The sequence below is a fragment of the Salvelinus namaycush genome, chromosome 19, assembly GCF_016432855.1.
Source record: "Salvelinus namaycush isolate Seneca chromosome 19, SaNama_1.0, whole genome shotgun sequence".
Classification (NCBI taxonomy): domain Eukaryota; kingdom Metazoa; phylum Chordata; class Actinopteri; order Salmoniformes; family Salmonidae; genus Salvelinus; species Salvelinus namaycush.
Window position 1 is genome coordinate 7,000,439 of NC_052325.1, and position 18,256 is coordinate 7,018,694.

At 44.5% G+C, this 18,256-nt stretch overlaps 1 protein-coding gene across 5 annotated transcripts in view; it reads right to left on the bottom strand.

Annotated features, from left to right (window-relative positions):
- LOC120064108 (NEDD8-conjugating enzyme UBE2F-like) overlaps positions 1–18,256 on the bottom strand; it is a 94,414-nt gene that overhangs the window by 48,359 nt on the left and 27,799 nt on the right. For all 5 annotated transcript variants that reach the window (XM_039014460.1, XM_039014462.1, XM_039014459.1 and 2 more), the window contains 2 exons: positions 15,517–15,587; positions 14,980–15,037 (listed from right to left, as the gene is read on the bottom strand). In XM_039014460.1, coding sequence (XP_038870388.1) covers positions 14,980–15,037; positions 15,517–15,587 — 129 coding nt within the window. The remainder of the gene's footprint in view (positions 1–14,979; positions 15,038–15,516; positions 15,588–18,256) is intronic.

Here is an 18,256-nt window from a genome sequence, read left to right on the forward strand (position 1 = left end):
TTGATGTGAGTCTGGAAGGAGAGTTTACAGTCTAACCAGACACCTAGGTATTTGTAGTTGTCCACATATTCTAAGTCAGAACCGTCCAGAGTAGTGATGCTGGACGGGCAGGCAGGTGCAGGCAGCGATCGGTTGAAGAGCATGCATTTAGTTTTACTTAAGAGCAGTTGGAGGCCACGGAAGGAGAGTTGTATGGCATTGAAGCTCGTCTGGAGGTTAGTTAACACAGTGTCCAAAGAAGGGCCAGAAGTATACAGAATGGTGTCATCTGCGTAGAGGTGGATCAGAGACTCACCAGCAGCAAGAGCGACATCATTGATGTATACAGAGAAGAGAGCCGGCCCAAGAATTGAACCCTGTGACACCCCCATAGAGACTGCCAGAGGCCCGGACAACAGGCCCTCCGATTTGACACACTGAAGTCTATCAGAGAAGTAGTTGGTGAACCAGGTGAGGCAATCATTTGAGAAACCAAGGCTATCGAGTCTGCCGATGAGGATGTGGTGATTGACAGAGTCGAAAGCCTTGGCCAGGTCAATGAATATGGCTGCACATTATTGTTTCTTATCGATGGCGGTTAAGATATCGTTTAGGACCTTGAGCGTGGCTGAGGTACACCCATGACCAGCTCTGAAACCAGATTGCATAGCGGAGAAGGTGCGGTGGGATTCGAAATGGTCGGTAATCTGTTTGTTGACTTGGCTTTTGAAGACCTTAGAAAGGCAGGGTAGGATAGATATAGGTCTGTAGCAGTTTGGGTCAAGAGTGTCCCCCCCCTTTGAATAGGGGGATGACTGCAGCTGCTTTCCAATCTTTGGGAATCTCAGACAACACGAAAGAGAAGTTGAACAGGCTAGTAATAGGGGTTGCAACAATTTCGGCAGATCATTTTAGATAGAAAGGGTCCAGATTGTCGAGCCCGGCTGATTTGTAGGGGTCCAGATTTTGCAGCTCTTTCAGAACATCAGCTGACTGAATTTGGGAGAAGGAAAAATGGGTAAGGCTTGGGCGAGTTGCTGTGGGGGGGGGGGGGGGGGCAGTGCTGTTGACCATGGTAGGGGTAGCTAGGTGGAAAGCATGGCCAGCCGTAGAAAAATGCCTATTGAAATTCTCAATTTTAGTGGATTTATCGGTGGTGACAGAGTTTCCTATCCTCAGTGCATTGGGCAGCTGGGAGGAGGTGTTCTTATTCTCAATGGACTTTACAGTGTCCCAGAACATTTTTGAGTTTCTGTTGCAGGAAGCAAATTTCTGCTTGAAAAAACTAGCCTTGGCTTTTCTAACTGCCTGTGTATATTGGTTTCTAACTTCCCTGAAAAGTTGCATATCACGGGGGCTTTTCGATGCTAATGCAGAACGCCATAGGATGTTTTCGTGTTAAGGGCAGTCAGGTCTGGAGAGAAGGGCTATCTATATCTGTTCCTGGTTCTAAATTTCTTGAATGGGGCATGCTTATTTAAGATGGTGAGGAAGGCATTTAAAAAAAATAACCAGGCATCCTCTACTGACGGGATGAGGTCAATATCCTTCCAGGATACCCGGGCCAGGTCGATTAGAAAGGCCTGCTCGCTGAAGTGTTTCAGGGAGCGTTTGACAGTGATGAGTGGAGGTCGTTTGACCGCTGACCCATTACGGATGCAGGCAATGAGGCAGTAATCGCTGAGATCTTGATTGAAAACAGCAGACGTGTATTTAGAGGGCAAGTTGGTTAGGATGATATTTATGAGGGTGCCCGTGTTTACGGCTTTGGAGTGGTACCTGTTAGGTTTATTGATAATTTGTGTGAGATTGAGGGCATCAAGCATAGATTGTATAGTGTATCCAAATGGCGTCTGGAGCAACTGCTTGCACACGCGTTACCACTCCACTATGTCTCCCTGTCATGGCTTTTGCGCCATCAGTACAGATACCAACACATCTTGACCACCAAAGTCCATTTGATGTCACCGAGCTGTCCAGTACTTTACAAATATCTTCTCCTGTTGTCCTGGTTTCCAGAAGAGGATGTCATCCTTAATTGACCGCCCATAAACGGAACGGACATATACCAGGAGCTGTGCCAGGCCCGCCATGTCTGTTGACTCATCCAGCTGTAACGCATATAATTCACTGGCTTGTATGTGAAGCAGTAATTGTTTCAAAACATCTCCTGCCATGTCACTGATGCGTCGTGAAACAGTGTTATTTGATGAAGGCATTGTTTGTATCGTTTCTTTTGGTCCTTGCGGTAGCAGGAAGAATTAAGTCCTCCACAATGTGGCTTGCCTGTCCTAGCCATTCAGTAGCTCACCATAGTTGCTTCTAGCCCCTTCTTATTAATGATATCTGTGGCTTTTATACATGTCACTATACATACTACTCAAAAGTCGTCTTAATTCTCGCTCAAAAAACTCCCGTGGCTTATCTTCCAAACTGTCATGTTTTGTTTCTAAATGTCTGCGCAAGAGTGAAGGTTTCCCGCGAGAGAGTAACAGTTATTGTGATTGGATGTTAATTATAATTGTATATATCAATGATGCCCCTCTTGCTGCTGGTGATTCCCTGATCCACCTCTACGCAGACGACACCATTCTGTATACATCTGGCCCCTCTTTGGACACTGTGTTAACTAATCTCCAAACAAGCTTCAATGCCATACAACACTCCTTCCGAGGCCTCCAACTGCTCTTAAACGCTAGTAAAACCAAATACATTCTTTTCAACCGTTCGCTGCCTGCACCCGCCCGCCCGACTAGCATCACTACCCTGGACGGTTCTGACCTAGAATATGTGGACAACTACAAATACCTAGGTGTCTGGCTAGACTGTAAACTCTCCTTCTAGACTCATATTAAACATCTCCAATCCAAAATTAAATCTAGAATCGGCTTCCTATTTCGCAACAAAGCCTCCTTCACTCACGCCGCAAAACTTACCCTAGTAAAACTGACTATCCTACCGATCCTCGACTTCGGCGATGTCATCTACACAATAGCTTCCAATACTCTACTCAGCAAACTGGATGCAGTCTATCACAGTGCCATCCGTTTTGTTACCAAAGCCCCTTATACCACCCACCACTGCGACCTGTATGCTCTAGTCGGCTGGCCCTCGCTACATATTCGTCGCCAGACCCACTGGCTCCAGGTCATCTATAAGTCTATGCTAGGTAAAGCTCCGCCTTATCTCAGCTCACTGGCCACGATAACAACACCCACCAGTAGCACGCGCTCCAGCAGGTATATCTCACTGGTCATCCCCAAAGCCAATACCTCCTTTGGCCGCGTTTCCTTCCAGTTCTCTGCTGCCAGTGACTGGAACAAATTGCAAAAATCGCTGAAGCTGGAGACTTATATTTCCCTTACTAACTTTAAGCATCAGCTATCTGAGCAGTTAACTGATCGCTGCAGCTGTACATAGTCCATCTGTAAATAGCCCACCCAATCTACCTACCTCATCCCCATATTGTTTTTATTTACTTTTCTGCTCTTTTGCACACCAGTATCTCTACTTGCACATCATCATCTGCTCATTTATCACTCCAGTGTTGATCTGCAGAATTGTAATTACTTCGCTACTATGGCCTATTTATTGCCTACCTACTCACGCCATTTGCACACACTGTATATAGACATTATTTTTTTATATTGTGTTATTGACTTGTTTATTGTTTACTCCATGTGTAACTCTGTGTTGTCTGTTCACACTGCTATGCTTTATCTTGGCCAGGTCGCAGTTGTAAATGAGAACTTGTTCTCAACTAGCCTACCTGGTTAAATAAAGGTGAAATAAAATAAAATAAAATTGACTGTACACTTGTTTATTCCATGTGTAACTCTGTGTTGTTGTTTGTGTCGCACTGCTTTGCGTTATCTTGGCCAGGTCGCAGTTGTAAATGAGAACTTGTTCTCAACTAGCTTACCTGGTTAAATAAAAGGTGAAATAAAAATAAAATAAAATTTGACTAGGCTACCTGCATTTGACATTGTGTTGTTATTTCGGTGAACACTAAATGGTTTAATAAAAAATAAAAAAGTAACCTTAATTTAACTAGGCAAGTCAGTTAAGAACAAATTCTTATTTACAATGACGGCCTACACCAGCCAAACCCGGACGAGGCTGGGCCAGTTGTGCGCCGCCCTATGGGACTCCCAATCAAAGCCGGGTTGTGATACAGCCTGGATTTGAACCAGGGTGTCTGTAGTGAGGCCTGTGGTGTTGATGGTACCCTAAATTAAATGATAAAATATACAGATCACAAATTCAAATTGGTTATACTCTTTAACATTATTTGGAACCAAGGACTGATCACCCCAATCCACAGAAGTGATTGACTAACAAACCTAAATAAAAGCAAAGTCCTCTCATGCTTTGTTGATTTCTTTCCCATGGCCGTGGGGTGAGACAGGGATGCAGCTTGAGCCTCACCCTCTTCAACATATATATCAATGAATTGGCGAGGGCACTAGAACAGTCTGCAGCACCCAGCCTCACCCTACTAGAATCTGAAGTCAAATGTCTACTGTTTGCTGATGATCTGGTGCTTCTGTCCCCAACCAATGAGGGCCTACAGTGGCACCTAGATCTTCTGCACAGATTCTGTAAGACCTGGGCCCTGACAGTAAATCTCAGTAAGACAAAAATAACGGTGTTCCAAAAAATGTCCAGTTACCAGGACCACAAATACAAATTCCAACTAGACACTGTTGCCTTAGAGCACACAAAAGACTATACCTACCTTGGCCTAAACATCAGCACCACAGGTAACTTCCACAAAGCTGCGAATGATCTGAGAGACAAGGCAAGAAGGGCGTTCTATGCCATCAAAAGTAAAACTAACAATGACTCAATAATCCATGCATTCTGGGATTGCTATGAAGTCCAAAAGTTATGGGGGGAGTTAGAAAGTTGGCAGAAGTATTACAATATCAATTAAATTTTAATCTGTCTGCATATTTCAAGAAATGACATAAGAGGGTGCAGTGAGATACAAGATGGGTTGGACGATACTTTTCTCATCAATCATCTTTAAAAAAGTATACTTAAAAACTGTAAGTCAACCAATCCTCCATCGTTAACACAATGGAAAGGTCAAATGCTTTATTATCTAAATGTTAAAGTGTGTGGGCAACGGAGAGAAACAAAATGGTGCAGTTTGAGGCCATGTGACAGAGTGATGAGGGCTCTGGAGATGGGGGTGTGAACAGGTGGGTCTGGGCAGGGGTGTTGTTGTGGGCCAGCTACTGGTAGCTGATAGAGAGCTTGTTCCTACGGGCCAGCTACTGGTAGCTGACAGAGAGTTTGTTCCTACGGGCCAGCTACTGGTAGCTGATAGAGAGCTTGTTCCTACGGGCCAGCTACTGGTAGCTGATAGAGTTTGTTCCTACGGGCCAGCTACTGGTAGCTGACAGAGAGTTTGTTCCTACGGGCCAGCTACTGGTAGCTGATAGAGAGCTTGTTCCTACGGGCCAGCTACTGGTAGCTGATAGAGAGCTTGTTCCTACGGGCCAGCTACTGGTAGCTGATAGAGAGTTTGTTCCTACGGGCCAGCTACTGGTAGCTGATAGAGAGTTTGTTCCTACGGGCCAGCTACTGGTAGCTGATAGAGAGCTTGTTCCTACGGGCCAGCTACTGGTAGCTGATAGAGAGCTTGTTCCTACGGGCCAGCTACTGGTAGCTGATAGAGAGCTTGTTCCTACGGGCCAGCTACTGGTAGCTGATAGAGAGCTTGTTCCTACGGGCCAGCTACTGGTAGCTGATAGAGTTTGTTCCTACGGGCCAGCTACTGGTAGCTGATAGAGAGCTTGTTCCTACGGGCCAGCTACTGGTAGCTGACAGAGAGCTTGTTCCTACGGGCCAGCTACTGGTAGCTGATAGAGAGCTTGTTCCTACGGGCCAGCTACTGGTAGCTGACAGAGAGTTTGTTCCTACGGGCCAGCTACTGGTAGCTGATAGAGAGCTTGTTCCTACGGGCCAGCTACTGGTAGCTGATAGAGAGCTTGTTCCTACGGGCCAGCTACTGGTAGCTGATAGAGAGCTTGTTCCTACGGGCCAGCTACTGGTAGCTGATAGAGAGCTTGTTCCTACGGGCCAGCTACTGGTAGCTGATAGAGAGTTTGTTCCTACGGGCCAGCTACTGGTAGCTGATAGAGAGTTTGTTCCTACGGGCCAGCTACTGGTAGCTGATAGAGAGCTTGTTCCTACGGGCCAGCTACTGGTAGCTGATAGAGAGCTTGTTCCTACGGGCCAGCTACTGGTAGCTGATAGAGAGCTTGTTCCTACGGGCCAGCTACTGGTAGCTGATAGAGAGCTTGTTCCTACGGGCCAGCTACTGGTAGCTGATAGAGAGCTTGTTCCTACGGGCCAGCTACTGGTAGCTGATAGAGTTTGTTCCTATGGGCCAGCTACTGGTAGCTGACAGAGAGTTTGTTCCTACGGGCCAGCTACTGGTAGCTGATAGAGAGCTTGTTCCTACGGGCCAGCTACTGGTAGCTGATAGAGAGCTTGTTCCTACGGGCCAGCTACTGGTAGCTGATAGAGAGCTTGTTCCTACGGGCCAGCTACTGGTAGCTGATAGAGAGCTTGTTCCTACGGGCCAGCTACTGGTAGCTGATAGAGAGCTTGTTCCTACGGGCCAGCTACTGGTAGCTGATAGAGAGCTTGTTCCTACGGGCCAGCTACTGGTAGCTGATAGAGAGCTTGTTCCTACGGGCCAGCTACTGGTAGCTGATAGAGAGCTTGTTCCTACGGGCCAGCTACTGGTAGCTGATAGAGAGCTTGTTCCTACGGGCCAGCTACTGGTAGCTGATAGAGAGCTTGTTCCTACGGGCCAGCTACTGGTAGCTGATAGAGAGCTTGTTCCTACGGGCCAGCTACTGGTAGCTGATAGAGAGCTTGTTCCTACGGGCCAGCTACTGGTAGCTAATAGAGAGAACTTGCTTTCATTGTAGTGAGATGATACTCAGTCCAATGTATTACACCTCCCTCGAGGAGACTGCTGGAGGAAGGCAGAAATAAGACTCTCCTAACTACCTTTGTGGATTATCCACAAGGCATGCTCAGCATAATACTAGCAAGTAATGACTCCGATGAATAACAAGCACCCTCATATATGCCTACTGACTAGCATGTGCAAAAAGAGACGATGGCTATGTCTGAAATCTGTCTTACATACATACTATTTACTACAACGACATGCTGTGTAATAATTGTACTACATAATATTTAGAAAAGCACTGTTTAGTAAAAACGAAAGCAGAAACAAATAACATACTAGGCTCATCCATACTGAGAATGCCTCATTAATGCACAATTGTGTTGATTCCTTCCATTCGTAAATCCTGGCATATAAAGCAAGCTCAATTTAAACAATTCCATATACTTTAAAAGTCTGTTTTTGCATACCCAAAATCCCGACTATTTAGAACACAAGTACGAGTATTCGGACACAGCCACGGTCTCCTCACGTTGCTGTCTCACTACGGCCAATAAAGTAGGCTAGACCTAGTCTACGTCCCAAATGGCACTCTATTCCCTATATATTGCAGTACTTTGAGGCCTATGGGCCCTGGTAAACAGTAGTGCTCTAAAGGAATAGGCCGTCATTTGGAAAGCAGACCTTGTGCAGCAGCAGATTGCCTCAATTACTAGGCTGGCTAATTTACACGCAAAATCACAGCTGTCCAGTAGGATGAGCCTGAACAGGCCAGGCAGCCAACCATCACCTTAGGTACTGACTGACTTAAATCACTTCCTCCCTTTGCCTGACAGCAGCAGTAGAGGAGCCTAATGCCTAATGATTACAATCTTCTCCTCAGAACTGATATTAGTATTACTCCTCCTGTCAATGGCGTACCACGCACCCCCCCCCCCCCCCCACCTCTCAAGGATGGGGGGAACACAGTCTCTTTTTTGGGTTGGGGGCACCCTGGAGGTCAACCCCCCCCCCCCCCCCACACACACACACATACATAGACACACACACAAACAGGTCATAACCCTTGGCAAAATAATATTGAATTACAGGAAATAAGCTGTAGAAATGCCACATTTTGAAGGAAAGGAAGTTAGCTAGCTAAGGAAGTTAGCAGTTTCTCCCCTACAAAAAATCCCTTGCTCAGACAGTGCCTCCTGCCCACCTTATTCTCTTAAATAGCTACTGTGCTGCTCAACAATTTCTACAACTGCACCAGTGAGAGCATCTTGACTGGCTGCATCACTGCTTGGTATGGCAACTGCTTGGTATCCGACAAGCAAGGCACTACAGAGGGTAGTGCGTAGGAGCTCCCTGCCACCCAGGACCTCTATACCAGGCGGTGTCAGAGGAAGCCCCTACAAATTGATAAAGACTCCAGCCACTCAAGTCATAGACTGTTCTCTCTGCTATTCACGGAAAGCGGTACCTATGATTCAAGTCTGGAACCAACAGGACCCTGAACAGCTTCTATCCCCAAGCCATTAGACTGCCAAATAGCTACCCAGACTATCTGCATGGACCATTTTTACTTCACTGCCTAAAGTCAGATGCTATCCTTCTTACACACCTTAGCTAAGCTATAGTAGTATACTGCCAGCTATCCAACTGCTGTCCATAGTCCAACTACTATTTTACACCAATATGGGTGAAACCCTTTCCCACAGCTTTGAGACTGCAGAAATATCTGGATGTTATCACAGTATGAAGACTAACTGAGCCAGGTTAATGAGGATACCTTAATATCAATTGCTTTTGAAACAGTCTCACTCCACACTGTATAGTAACCCTGACTGGCTGTGGGTGTAATTGTTAGAGCCCAACCGATATGGGATTTTTGGGTCCGATACCGATTTTAGGGAGGAAAAAGTCGCCAATTACCGATATATTGTTTTTCAGAGGTGGACTGAAAAACATACCTTTTGTTGGATCGCGTGTGCACCTAAGTTGAAAAATGTAGGAGCACACAAAGACATTTAGGAGCACAATGAAAAATATTTGAGGTAATAAAGCTAGAATCGTTCATTTTTCTAGGCGTACTGGTGCTCTGAAATACAAGTTCAAGTTGCACAGCAAAATATTTAGGCACATATGCAAGTAAAATGGTGGCACTGTGGAGCCCTGTAATGTCACCACTAGATGTCAGCATTTTGTATTAGTAGATTCACAACAGTGCTTTACAACAGTCAAAGGTCATGTAAAGAAACACTTTATGGCAACATGGCAATGAGAGCTTGTTATGACCATTCTAATTATACCTCAGGTGGTTGTGAACGGAATGCAACAACCACACGCAAGATGCTCATTCTGACAATGTTTTCTTACTGAAACCATAATGTCAATTACAATGTTATCCAATACAAAATGTACTGGCTATATATTTCAACTGCAAATGGCATGCGCTGATGACTGAAAATGTTACTGCAGAAAAAATAGAATGTGATGAGGACAGGGCTGCTTGCTTGGTGAAGTGTACTTTTGATTATTTACCTATTCAAATACGCTGTGGCAAGCTACTCACCGTCAAACCACCATGCCCACTCTGGAAGGCTTACATCGGTAGGCCCATAATATTGGACGATTATATTGGTTGATCGATTTATCTAGTCATCGTTCGCTAAGTAAGACATCGGTTAGCTGAGGGCGTCACGGGGATATCAGAACTGTTAATTACACAAGGAAGCCCTCTCACAGGAACAGAAACAAGAGCGAGTCAGGGAGCATGATGTAGTTAGTAGTCGTGAGCGCGTGCGTGTGTATATGTGTGTGTGTGTAGACCTGGCAGTTGGCTGTATGTAGTGTGGAGATGAGCATGGTGTTGCGTAGCGGGCAAGACGTCCTGACTAACAAGATCCTTATTGGGGTCAGTACAGGGGGCTAGACGTCCTGACTAACAAGATCCTTATTGGGGTCAGTACAGGGGGCTAGACGTCCTGACTAACAAGATCCTTATTGGGGTCAGTACAGGGGGCTAGTACGTCCTAACTAACACGCTCCTTATTGGGGTCAGTACAGGGGGCTAGCACGTCCTACTAACACGCTCCTTATTGGGGTCAGTACAGGGGGCAAGACGTCCTGACTAACAAGATCCTTATTGGGGTCAGTATAGGGGGCTAGACGTTCTATTTAACAAGCTCCTTATTGGGGTCAGTACAGGGGGCTAGACGTCCTGACTAACAAGATCCTTATTGGGGTCAGTACAGGGGGCAAGACGTCCTAACTAACAAGCTCCTTATTGGGGTCAGTACAGGGGGCTAGCACGTCCTAACTAACAAGCTCCTTATTGGGGTCTGTACAGGGGGCTAGACGTCCTAACTAACAAGCTCCTTATTGGGGTCTGTACAGGGGGCAAGACGTCCTAACTAACAAGCTCCTTATTGGGGTCAGTACAGGGGGCTAGCACGTCCTAACTAACAAGCTCCTTATTGGGGTCAGGACAGGGGGCTAGTACGTCCTAACTAACAAGCTCCTTATTGGGGTCAGTACAGGGGGCAAGACGTCCTAACTAACAAGCTCCTTATTGGGGTCAGTACAGGGGGCTAGCACGTCCTAACTAACAAGCTCCTTATTGGGGTCAGTACAGGGGGCTACAGGTTCTAACTAACAAGCTCCTTATTGGGGTCAGTACAGGGGGCTAGCACGTCCTAACTAACAAGCTCCTTATTAGGGTCAGTACAGGGGGCTAGCACGTCCTAACTAACAAGCTCCTTATTGGGGTCAGTACAGGGGGCTACAGGTTCTAACTAACAAGCTCCTTATTGGGGTCAGTACAGGGGGCTAGCACGTCCTAACTAACAAGCTCCTTATTAGGGTCAGTACAGGGTGCAAGACGTCCTAACTAACAAGCTACTTATTGGGGTCAGTACAGGGGGCTAGCACGTCCTAACTAACACGCTCCTTATTGGGGTCAGTACAGGGGGCTAGTACGTCCTAACTAACACGCTCCTTATTGGGGTCAGTACAGGGGGCTAGCACGTCCTAACTAACAAGCTCCTTATTAGGGTCAGCACAGGGGGCAAGACGTCCTAACTAACAAGCTCCTTATTGGGGTCAGTACAGGGGGCAAGACGTCCTAACTAACAAGCTCCTTATTGGGGTCAGTACAGGGGGCTAGCACGTCCTAACTAACAAGCTCCTTATTGGGTCCCGTGTGGCTCAGTTGGTAGAGCATGGCGCTTGCAACGCCAGGGTTGTGGGTTCATTCCCCACGGGGGGACCAGGATGAATATGTATGAACTTTCCAATTTGTAAGTCGCTCTGGATAAGAGCGTCTGCTAAATGACTTAAATGTAATGTAAATGTTATTGGGGTCAGGACAGGGGGCTAGTACGTCCTAGCTAACAAGCTCCTTATTGGGGTCAGTACAGGGGGCTAGCACGTCCTAACTAACAAGCTCCTTATTGGGGTCAGTACAGGGGGCTAGTACGTCCTAACTAACACGCTCCTTATTGGGGTCAGTACAGGGGGCTAGCACGTCCTAACCAACAAGCTCCTTATTGGGGTCAGGACAGGGGGCTTGCACGTCCTAACTAACTGTGGAAGGAAGGAAGCTTCTAGAGAGGAGCTGGTATGACGTCACAGCAACCCCTCTAATGTAATTAACATAGCATATTGTGATGGACGTGGTGTGTGTGTGTGTATTGCATAGCAACTTGAAGATGAGCAGCAGCACAACAATAACAACAGCTTATTTCAGTGTCTTTTATCTCCCGCACCGTCTATTTAATTAACAAAGTTTTGAGCCGAGGGCCTTTAAATATGCAGCGGCTGTGGCACTACAAACGGAATCCATTTGAATGGGATCTCAGCGTGACAGAGGGGTTTAGAGGAGATAGAGTAGATATACACCCCATCTTCTGGATGGTTAACTGGACTTGTTCTGTAATTTCTTATTTTGATTTGGGCTGCCGAATGGCGCAGCGGTCAAGAGGTGTCACTACAGTCCCTGGTTCGAATCCAGGCTGTATCACATCCGGCTGTGATTGGGAGTCCCATAGGGCGGCGCACAATTGGCCCAGCGTCGTCCAGGTTTGGCCAGGTTAGGCCGTCATTATAAATAAGAATTTGATCTTAACTGACTTGCCTTGTTAAATAAAGGTTAAATGTAAAAAAATATATATTTGTGTATTTGTATTTTATTTGCAAGACACATAATCCACTGTTGGGGTTAGTAACATAAGCATTTCACTGCACTTGCTGTAACACACCAGCAAAATTGTGTGCGCGACCAATAAACTTTGATTTGGTATGACGTAGGTGTGACAGGGAGATAGATGGAAGGTAGTTGGTTAGAGAAGGAGCAAAGGTAGGGGGTTGTTGGTCGGGTTGTGGCTTCTGAGAAGGGTAACACAGCAGTGAGACACAATCAACACAATCAAGGCCTCAGGAGAACCAGCAGATCTGACCAGCTTGCTTACAATTGCACTATGGCTGATGCTACTTAGTATGAGGAGGAAAAGGACCGTTTTCTTCTGTGTAACAGTTGGGATAATGGGACAATTCGGAGTACAACGCATTTCTCATCTCTGGATTGAGGTACATATTCCGAGCCATATCTCGCGCTAGCGTCTTAATCTACACAGAAAGTCTGTCTGACCCTAGTGTAGCTGTAAGCAAGTGGTCGGATCTGCTGGCTATGCTTCAGGGTTGAGTTTTACCATTAAGATACAGTCTGAGGTTGAACACCAAAAACATTGGTGGTGTGTATTGGTCATAAGTCATACGGACACATCTAATAGATTTAGGCCTAGGTTTGAAACACCAAATGACCCTAAAGCAAGTCTAATGCATAGTACATGTTCAAACCCATGTCTCTGGGGTCAAGTGTGTGCCATTTATCAAAAGGTAAACTTTTGGGGTTTTCAGGCATGGAGCCCTGCTTCATAGTGAGGCAATTCCTAGAGGATCAATACATGACTATACCTGTTAGCAGCAGACCACCACCAATGAGAGTAGTATAGGGCCTCGTCCTGAGAAATCAGTTTCTTTGGTTCAATAACACACACCCCTCAGCAGAGAAAGGTTTAGCAAAGTACCCCAGGTCTACCTACAGTTCAGTCTCCTTAACGCAGTGAGATTTATCCTACGTTCTCAGTCCGGACATCTACCAAACGCAATGTAAGGCTGATGGCATTAACCTCTCACACAATTTAAAGTGCCCTCCTTTTTAGAGAAGACTGGGATCTTTCAATTGTAGAGATGAGAAAGGCTGGTGGAAGACAGTCATGGTTCATGCTAGTTTAAAGAACACACTTAAGTGCTCGTTTAGATTTTAGAACGAACCTTGAGAAGCAGGCAAGGTATTAAGAAAACCAACAGGTATGTGCTTCGCAGTCGCAACTTCTACATTGAATGACAATTTCCACTCTTAATTTCCACATTTATGACGCACGCAGCACTTTTTAGACTAGGGCCGATTTCAAGTTTTCATAACAAATCGGTAATCGGCATTTTTGGACACCGATCATGGCCGATTACATTGCACTCCACGAGGAGACTGCGTGGCAGGCTGAGTACCTGTTATGCGAGTGCAGCAAGGAGCCAAGGTAAGGTGCTAGCTAGAATTAAACGTATCTTATAAAGAACAATCAATTTTAACATAATCACTAGTTAACTACATATGGTTGATGATATTACTAGTTTATCTAGCTTGTCCTGCGTTGCATATAATCGATGCGGTGCCTGTTAATTTATCATTGAATCACAGCCTATAACAAGCGCATTCGCGGAAAAAGCACTGTCGTTGCACCAATGTGTACCTAACCATAAACATCAACGCCTTTCTTAAAATCAATACATAAGTATATATTTTTAAACCTGCATATTTAGTTAATATTGCCTGCTAACGTGAATTTCTTTTAACTAGGGAAATTGTGTCACCTCTCTTGCGTTCTGTGCAACAGAGTCAGGGTATATGCAGCAGTTTGGGCCGCCTGGCTCGTTGCGAACTGTGTGAATACCATTTCTTCGTAACAAAGACAGCCAACTTCGCCAAACGGGGGATGATTTGAGAAAATCGCATTTGCGAAAAAAGAACAATCGTTGCACGAATGTACCTAACCATAAACATCAATGCCTTTCTTAAAATCAATACACGGAAGTATATATTTTTAAACCTGCATATTTAGTTTAAAGAAATTTATGTTAGCAGGCAATATTAAACTAGGGAAATTGTGTCACTTTTCTTGCGTTCATTGCACGCAGAGTCAGGGTATATGCTACAGTTTGGGCCGCCTGGCTCGTTGCGAACTAATTTGCCAGAATTTTACGTAATTATGACATAACATTGAAGGTTGTGCAATGTAACAGCAATATTTAGATTTAGGGTTGCCACCCGTTAGATAAAATACGGAACGGTTCCGTATTTCACTAAAAGAATAAATGTTTTGTTTTCGAAATGATAGGTCTTTAATATGGTCAAATCCGGAAACTAAGGCTCGTATTTCTGTGTGTTATTATATTATAATTAAGTCTATGATTTGATAGAGCAGTCTGACTGAGCGGTGGTAGGCAGCAGCAGGCTCATAAGCATTCATTCAAACAGCACTTTCCAGCTCTTCGCAATGCTTCCAGCCTATCAACTCCCGAGATTAGGCTGGCAATACTGAAGAACCTATTAGAACATACAATAGTCAAAGGTATATGAAATACAAATGGTAGAGAGAGAAATAGTCCTATAATAACTACAACCTAAAACTTCTTACCTGGGAATATTGAAGACTCATGTTAAAAGGAACCACCAGCTTTCATATGTTCTCATGTTCTGAGCAAGGAACTTAAACGTTAGCTTTTTTACATGGCACATAATGCACTTTTACTTTCTTCTCCAACACTTTGTTTTTGCATTATTTTTTGTTTTTGCAAAAATCATAAATCGGTCGACCTCTAGTATCTATCTCCCTCTCAGAGCAGGGAGGAAGAGGGTGAATGGTGCTTCAAAAGGTACATTACTAGTATAAGAGTGGGGGTTTTGGGACTAGAGAGGTTCAATCAGATGGGCACTGATACCAGAGAGATTAGAGACTTACCTTTAACGTTCTGGTAGGGGCCCAGCCCGTGCCGTCAATAGAGTGCTCCCGCAACAAACTGGGGAAACAGAAACAAGTAGAAATCAAATCTCCATCATCATATTGGAAATCACGGTGGGAAAAAATCCACATTTAAATAGTCTAGTACTACTGCCAGACCTTTTCTTCCATGACACCCTCACTTGTGATTGGTTGCTCTATAAATGATTGGAAATCCCAAAAGAAAATGAGCCAGCCAAGCATCTAGGAATGTTTCTCAATATGCATACTACCGTGGTACAAGCACGCAAATTGGAGCACGGGAGGGTCAGAGCGTGAGTCCAAATCAAAGTATGTGAAACGGAGCACAGAGGGCAATTCTCACATGCGTACTCAGTTTGTACATATTTCAAAGAAAGGGAAAGTATGCCAAGAAACGTGACGTAGCCACATAACAAACGTTGCAAAATGTATTGAAAACAATGGCAGCCATTATTTGAGCGGAAGTGAATTAAATGAAGTGTCAATGAGTGTGTGGCGATGTGAGAAGTGAATTACCTCAAACAGATCTCCCCCGTCTCAGCGATGTTGGGGTGCCATATTCTGGTCTGGCATTTCACTTTGGGAGGCTGGAGAGAAACATGGGACAACCACCCGTTAGCATAGGATTCATCTCGTCCACCAGTCAGCTCTCTCTTGAGCCTGGGGAAGAGGTGAGGACCAATTGTATCGCAAGGTTTGACTAGAATGGAACACATACACTAACCGGACAGTTTATTAGGTACACCACCCCGCTCACAAAAATGGATCACTCCTACAAACAGTGAGTCACGTGGTCTTGGCTTGCTATATAAAGCAGGCAGACAGGCATTCAGTTACTGTTTGATTGAACGTTAGAATGGGCAAAACGAGTGACCAAACCGACTTTAAGTGTGGTATGATCGTCGGTGCCAGGCGCGCCGGATCCAGTATCTCAGAAACAGCCGACCTCCTGGGCTTTTCACGCACAACAGTGACTAGGTTTAACCAAGAATGGTGCGACAAACAAAAAACATGCAGTCAATGGCAGTCTTCAGAGTGAAAACAGCTCGTTGATGAGAGAGGTTGAAGAAGAATGATCATGCAAGCTTACAGTCGGGCCAAAACCAGAAATAATGGCGCAGTACAACAGTGGTGTGAAGAACGGCATCTCGGAATGCACAACTTGTCGATCCTTGTCACCCTATAGAGAATCTTTGGTCCAATCTGCAGAAACTGCATGATGCCAGCATGGCAATGTTACTGCCACCTTGTAGAACGCCCCGGAGAATTCCAGCTGTTCTGGAGGTGAAGGGGGGTCCGACCGGTACTAGATGGGTGTACCTAATAAACTAGACAGTGAGTGTAGGTTCCCCTGAGGCAAACTACCCTCCACAAACAAAACACAGCATAGCTGAGGAGAGTAGTACTGAAACTCTTAAAAACAAACCCCTGTATATTTTCTCCCCCAGACAAACAAAAAACAAACAAGAAAAACACACCCAAAAAAGTAGTCTTCAGATTCTTTATCTTTGTTTATTTATATATGTCAGCCTTAGACCTGAATAGTGTTCCTCAGAACTGTGAGATGAGAACGGCATGGTGGCAGAGAAACAAAGCTGTATAATAAATAGTACAGAGAGAGAACTAGACGTGTCAGTCTACCATAGTTGATCAAAGAGGCCTTGTAGCAACTGATAATGTAATAACTGACAATAATGTAATAGCTGCTAATAATGTTAACTTTTGCGTTTATAATGTAATAAATGCTGATAATGTAATAAATTGCCAATAATGTAATACATATGCTAAACGCTTAGCGCAATAAAGTTTTTGCGCATACTGTAATTATTGACTTTTAAAATACAGAAATACAGCCGGTATACTGCAAAATGCAGCATCATATGATGCAAAATGCATCATACGGCTGTATTTCTGTATTTTGAAAACTTGATTGCTGACATGCAAAACAATGGACTGATGAAAAGAACAAGATAGTTAGAACTTCCTTAAATGGTTCACATTGGACTTTTCCAAAACCACCCCTCTCTCCTCCCGTCAATTTCCCAAATGAAACATGCACTATCTGAAATATTACATGAAAGAGACATTTCAAAAGACATTTAGGCATAGCAGTACCTACTAGCATGGAATGAAAAACTTGCTGAATCCCAACTCAAGACTAGTGTGCTCTGCATGAAACCTCTGCTCTCTCTTAATATTGTTTATGCTGTCAAGCTTTAAGGAGATACTTTTCTCTAAAGCAGCCAGTTAAAAATATTCACTAACTAACTAAGGTGAACTGGAGAGAGAAAAAGGAGTGAATTTTTACTCAGTGACAAGAGTCACTGACTCAAAACCACAAGACGGTAGAACACATTTCAAACGTTGCTTGTTAGGGGGGGTAGTTTCAGAAACGTTGGAATGGTTTAGTCGGCTTCCTCACTGGTTGGTCCAGATTCGGGTTTTTTTCTTCTCTTCTTTAGTCCCAAAATGGATTTGAGATAACCTTATATTTTGTAGTCTAACTGTGCTCTTTCATTCCCCAGTATTGAGTGCTAATGAGGCCAGTCCTGGCTAAGAACGTCTATAAATTATAGATTTATACAGTAGAGTGTACTGTTCTTTCCATTGCCACCCATACCGTCATCTTATACCATTATCAAATGCCTCAGTTTACTACCTTACCACTGGCTTAGAAAAAAAAAAAATACTTTACTATTCAAGGCTGGGATCAAGACATTACACAATTTAGAAAAACTCTAAAATAATCTCATATTGTTTTAATCTCTTTGTACAATATTGCGGTCCAGTTTGCTATAATCAAATAAAATGTTATTCATCATATGCTTGGTAAACAAGAGGTGTGAACTAACAGTGAAATGCTTACTGACTGGCCCTTCCCAACAACGCAGAGAGAAAGACAATAGATCAATAGCACAGCAGTAAATCACGTAACAATAAAATCTATAATAAAACACACAGAGTAACGATAACTTGGCTATATATAAGGGGTACCAGTACCGAGTATGTGCAGGAGTACGAGGTAATTGAGGTAGTTATGTACATATAACTAGGAATAAAGTGACAGACAGCAGCAGAACGTGATCAAAATAATGCAAAAAAGGGTCAATGCAGATAGTTAACCGAGAAGCTACCGGACTAACTATTTATCAGTCTTATGACCTGGGGGTAGAAGCTGTTCAGGGTCCTGTTGGTTCCAGACTTTGCGCATCAGTATCACTTGCCGTGCGGTAGCAAAGAGAACAATCTATGACTT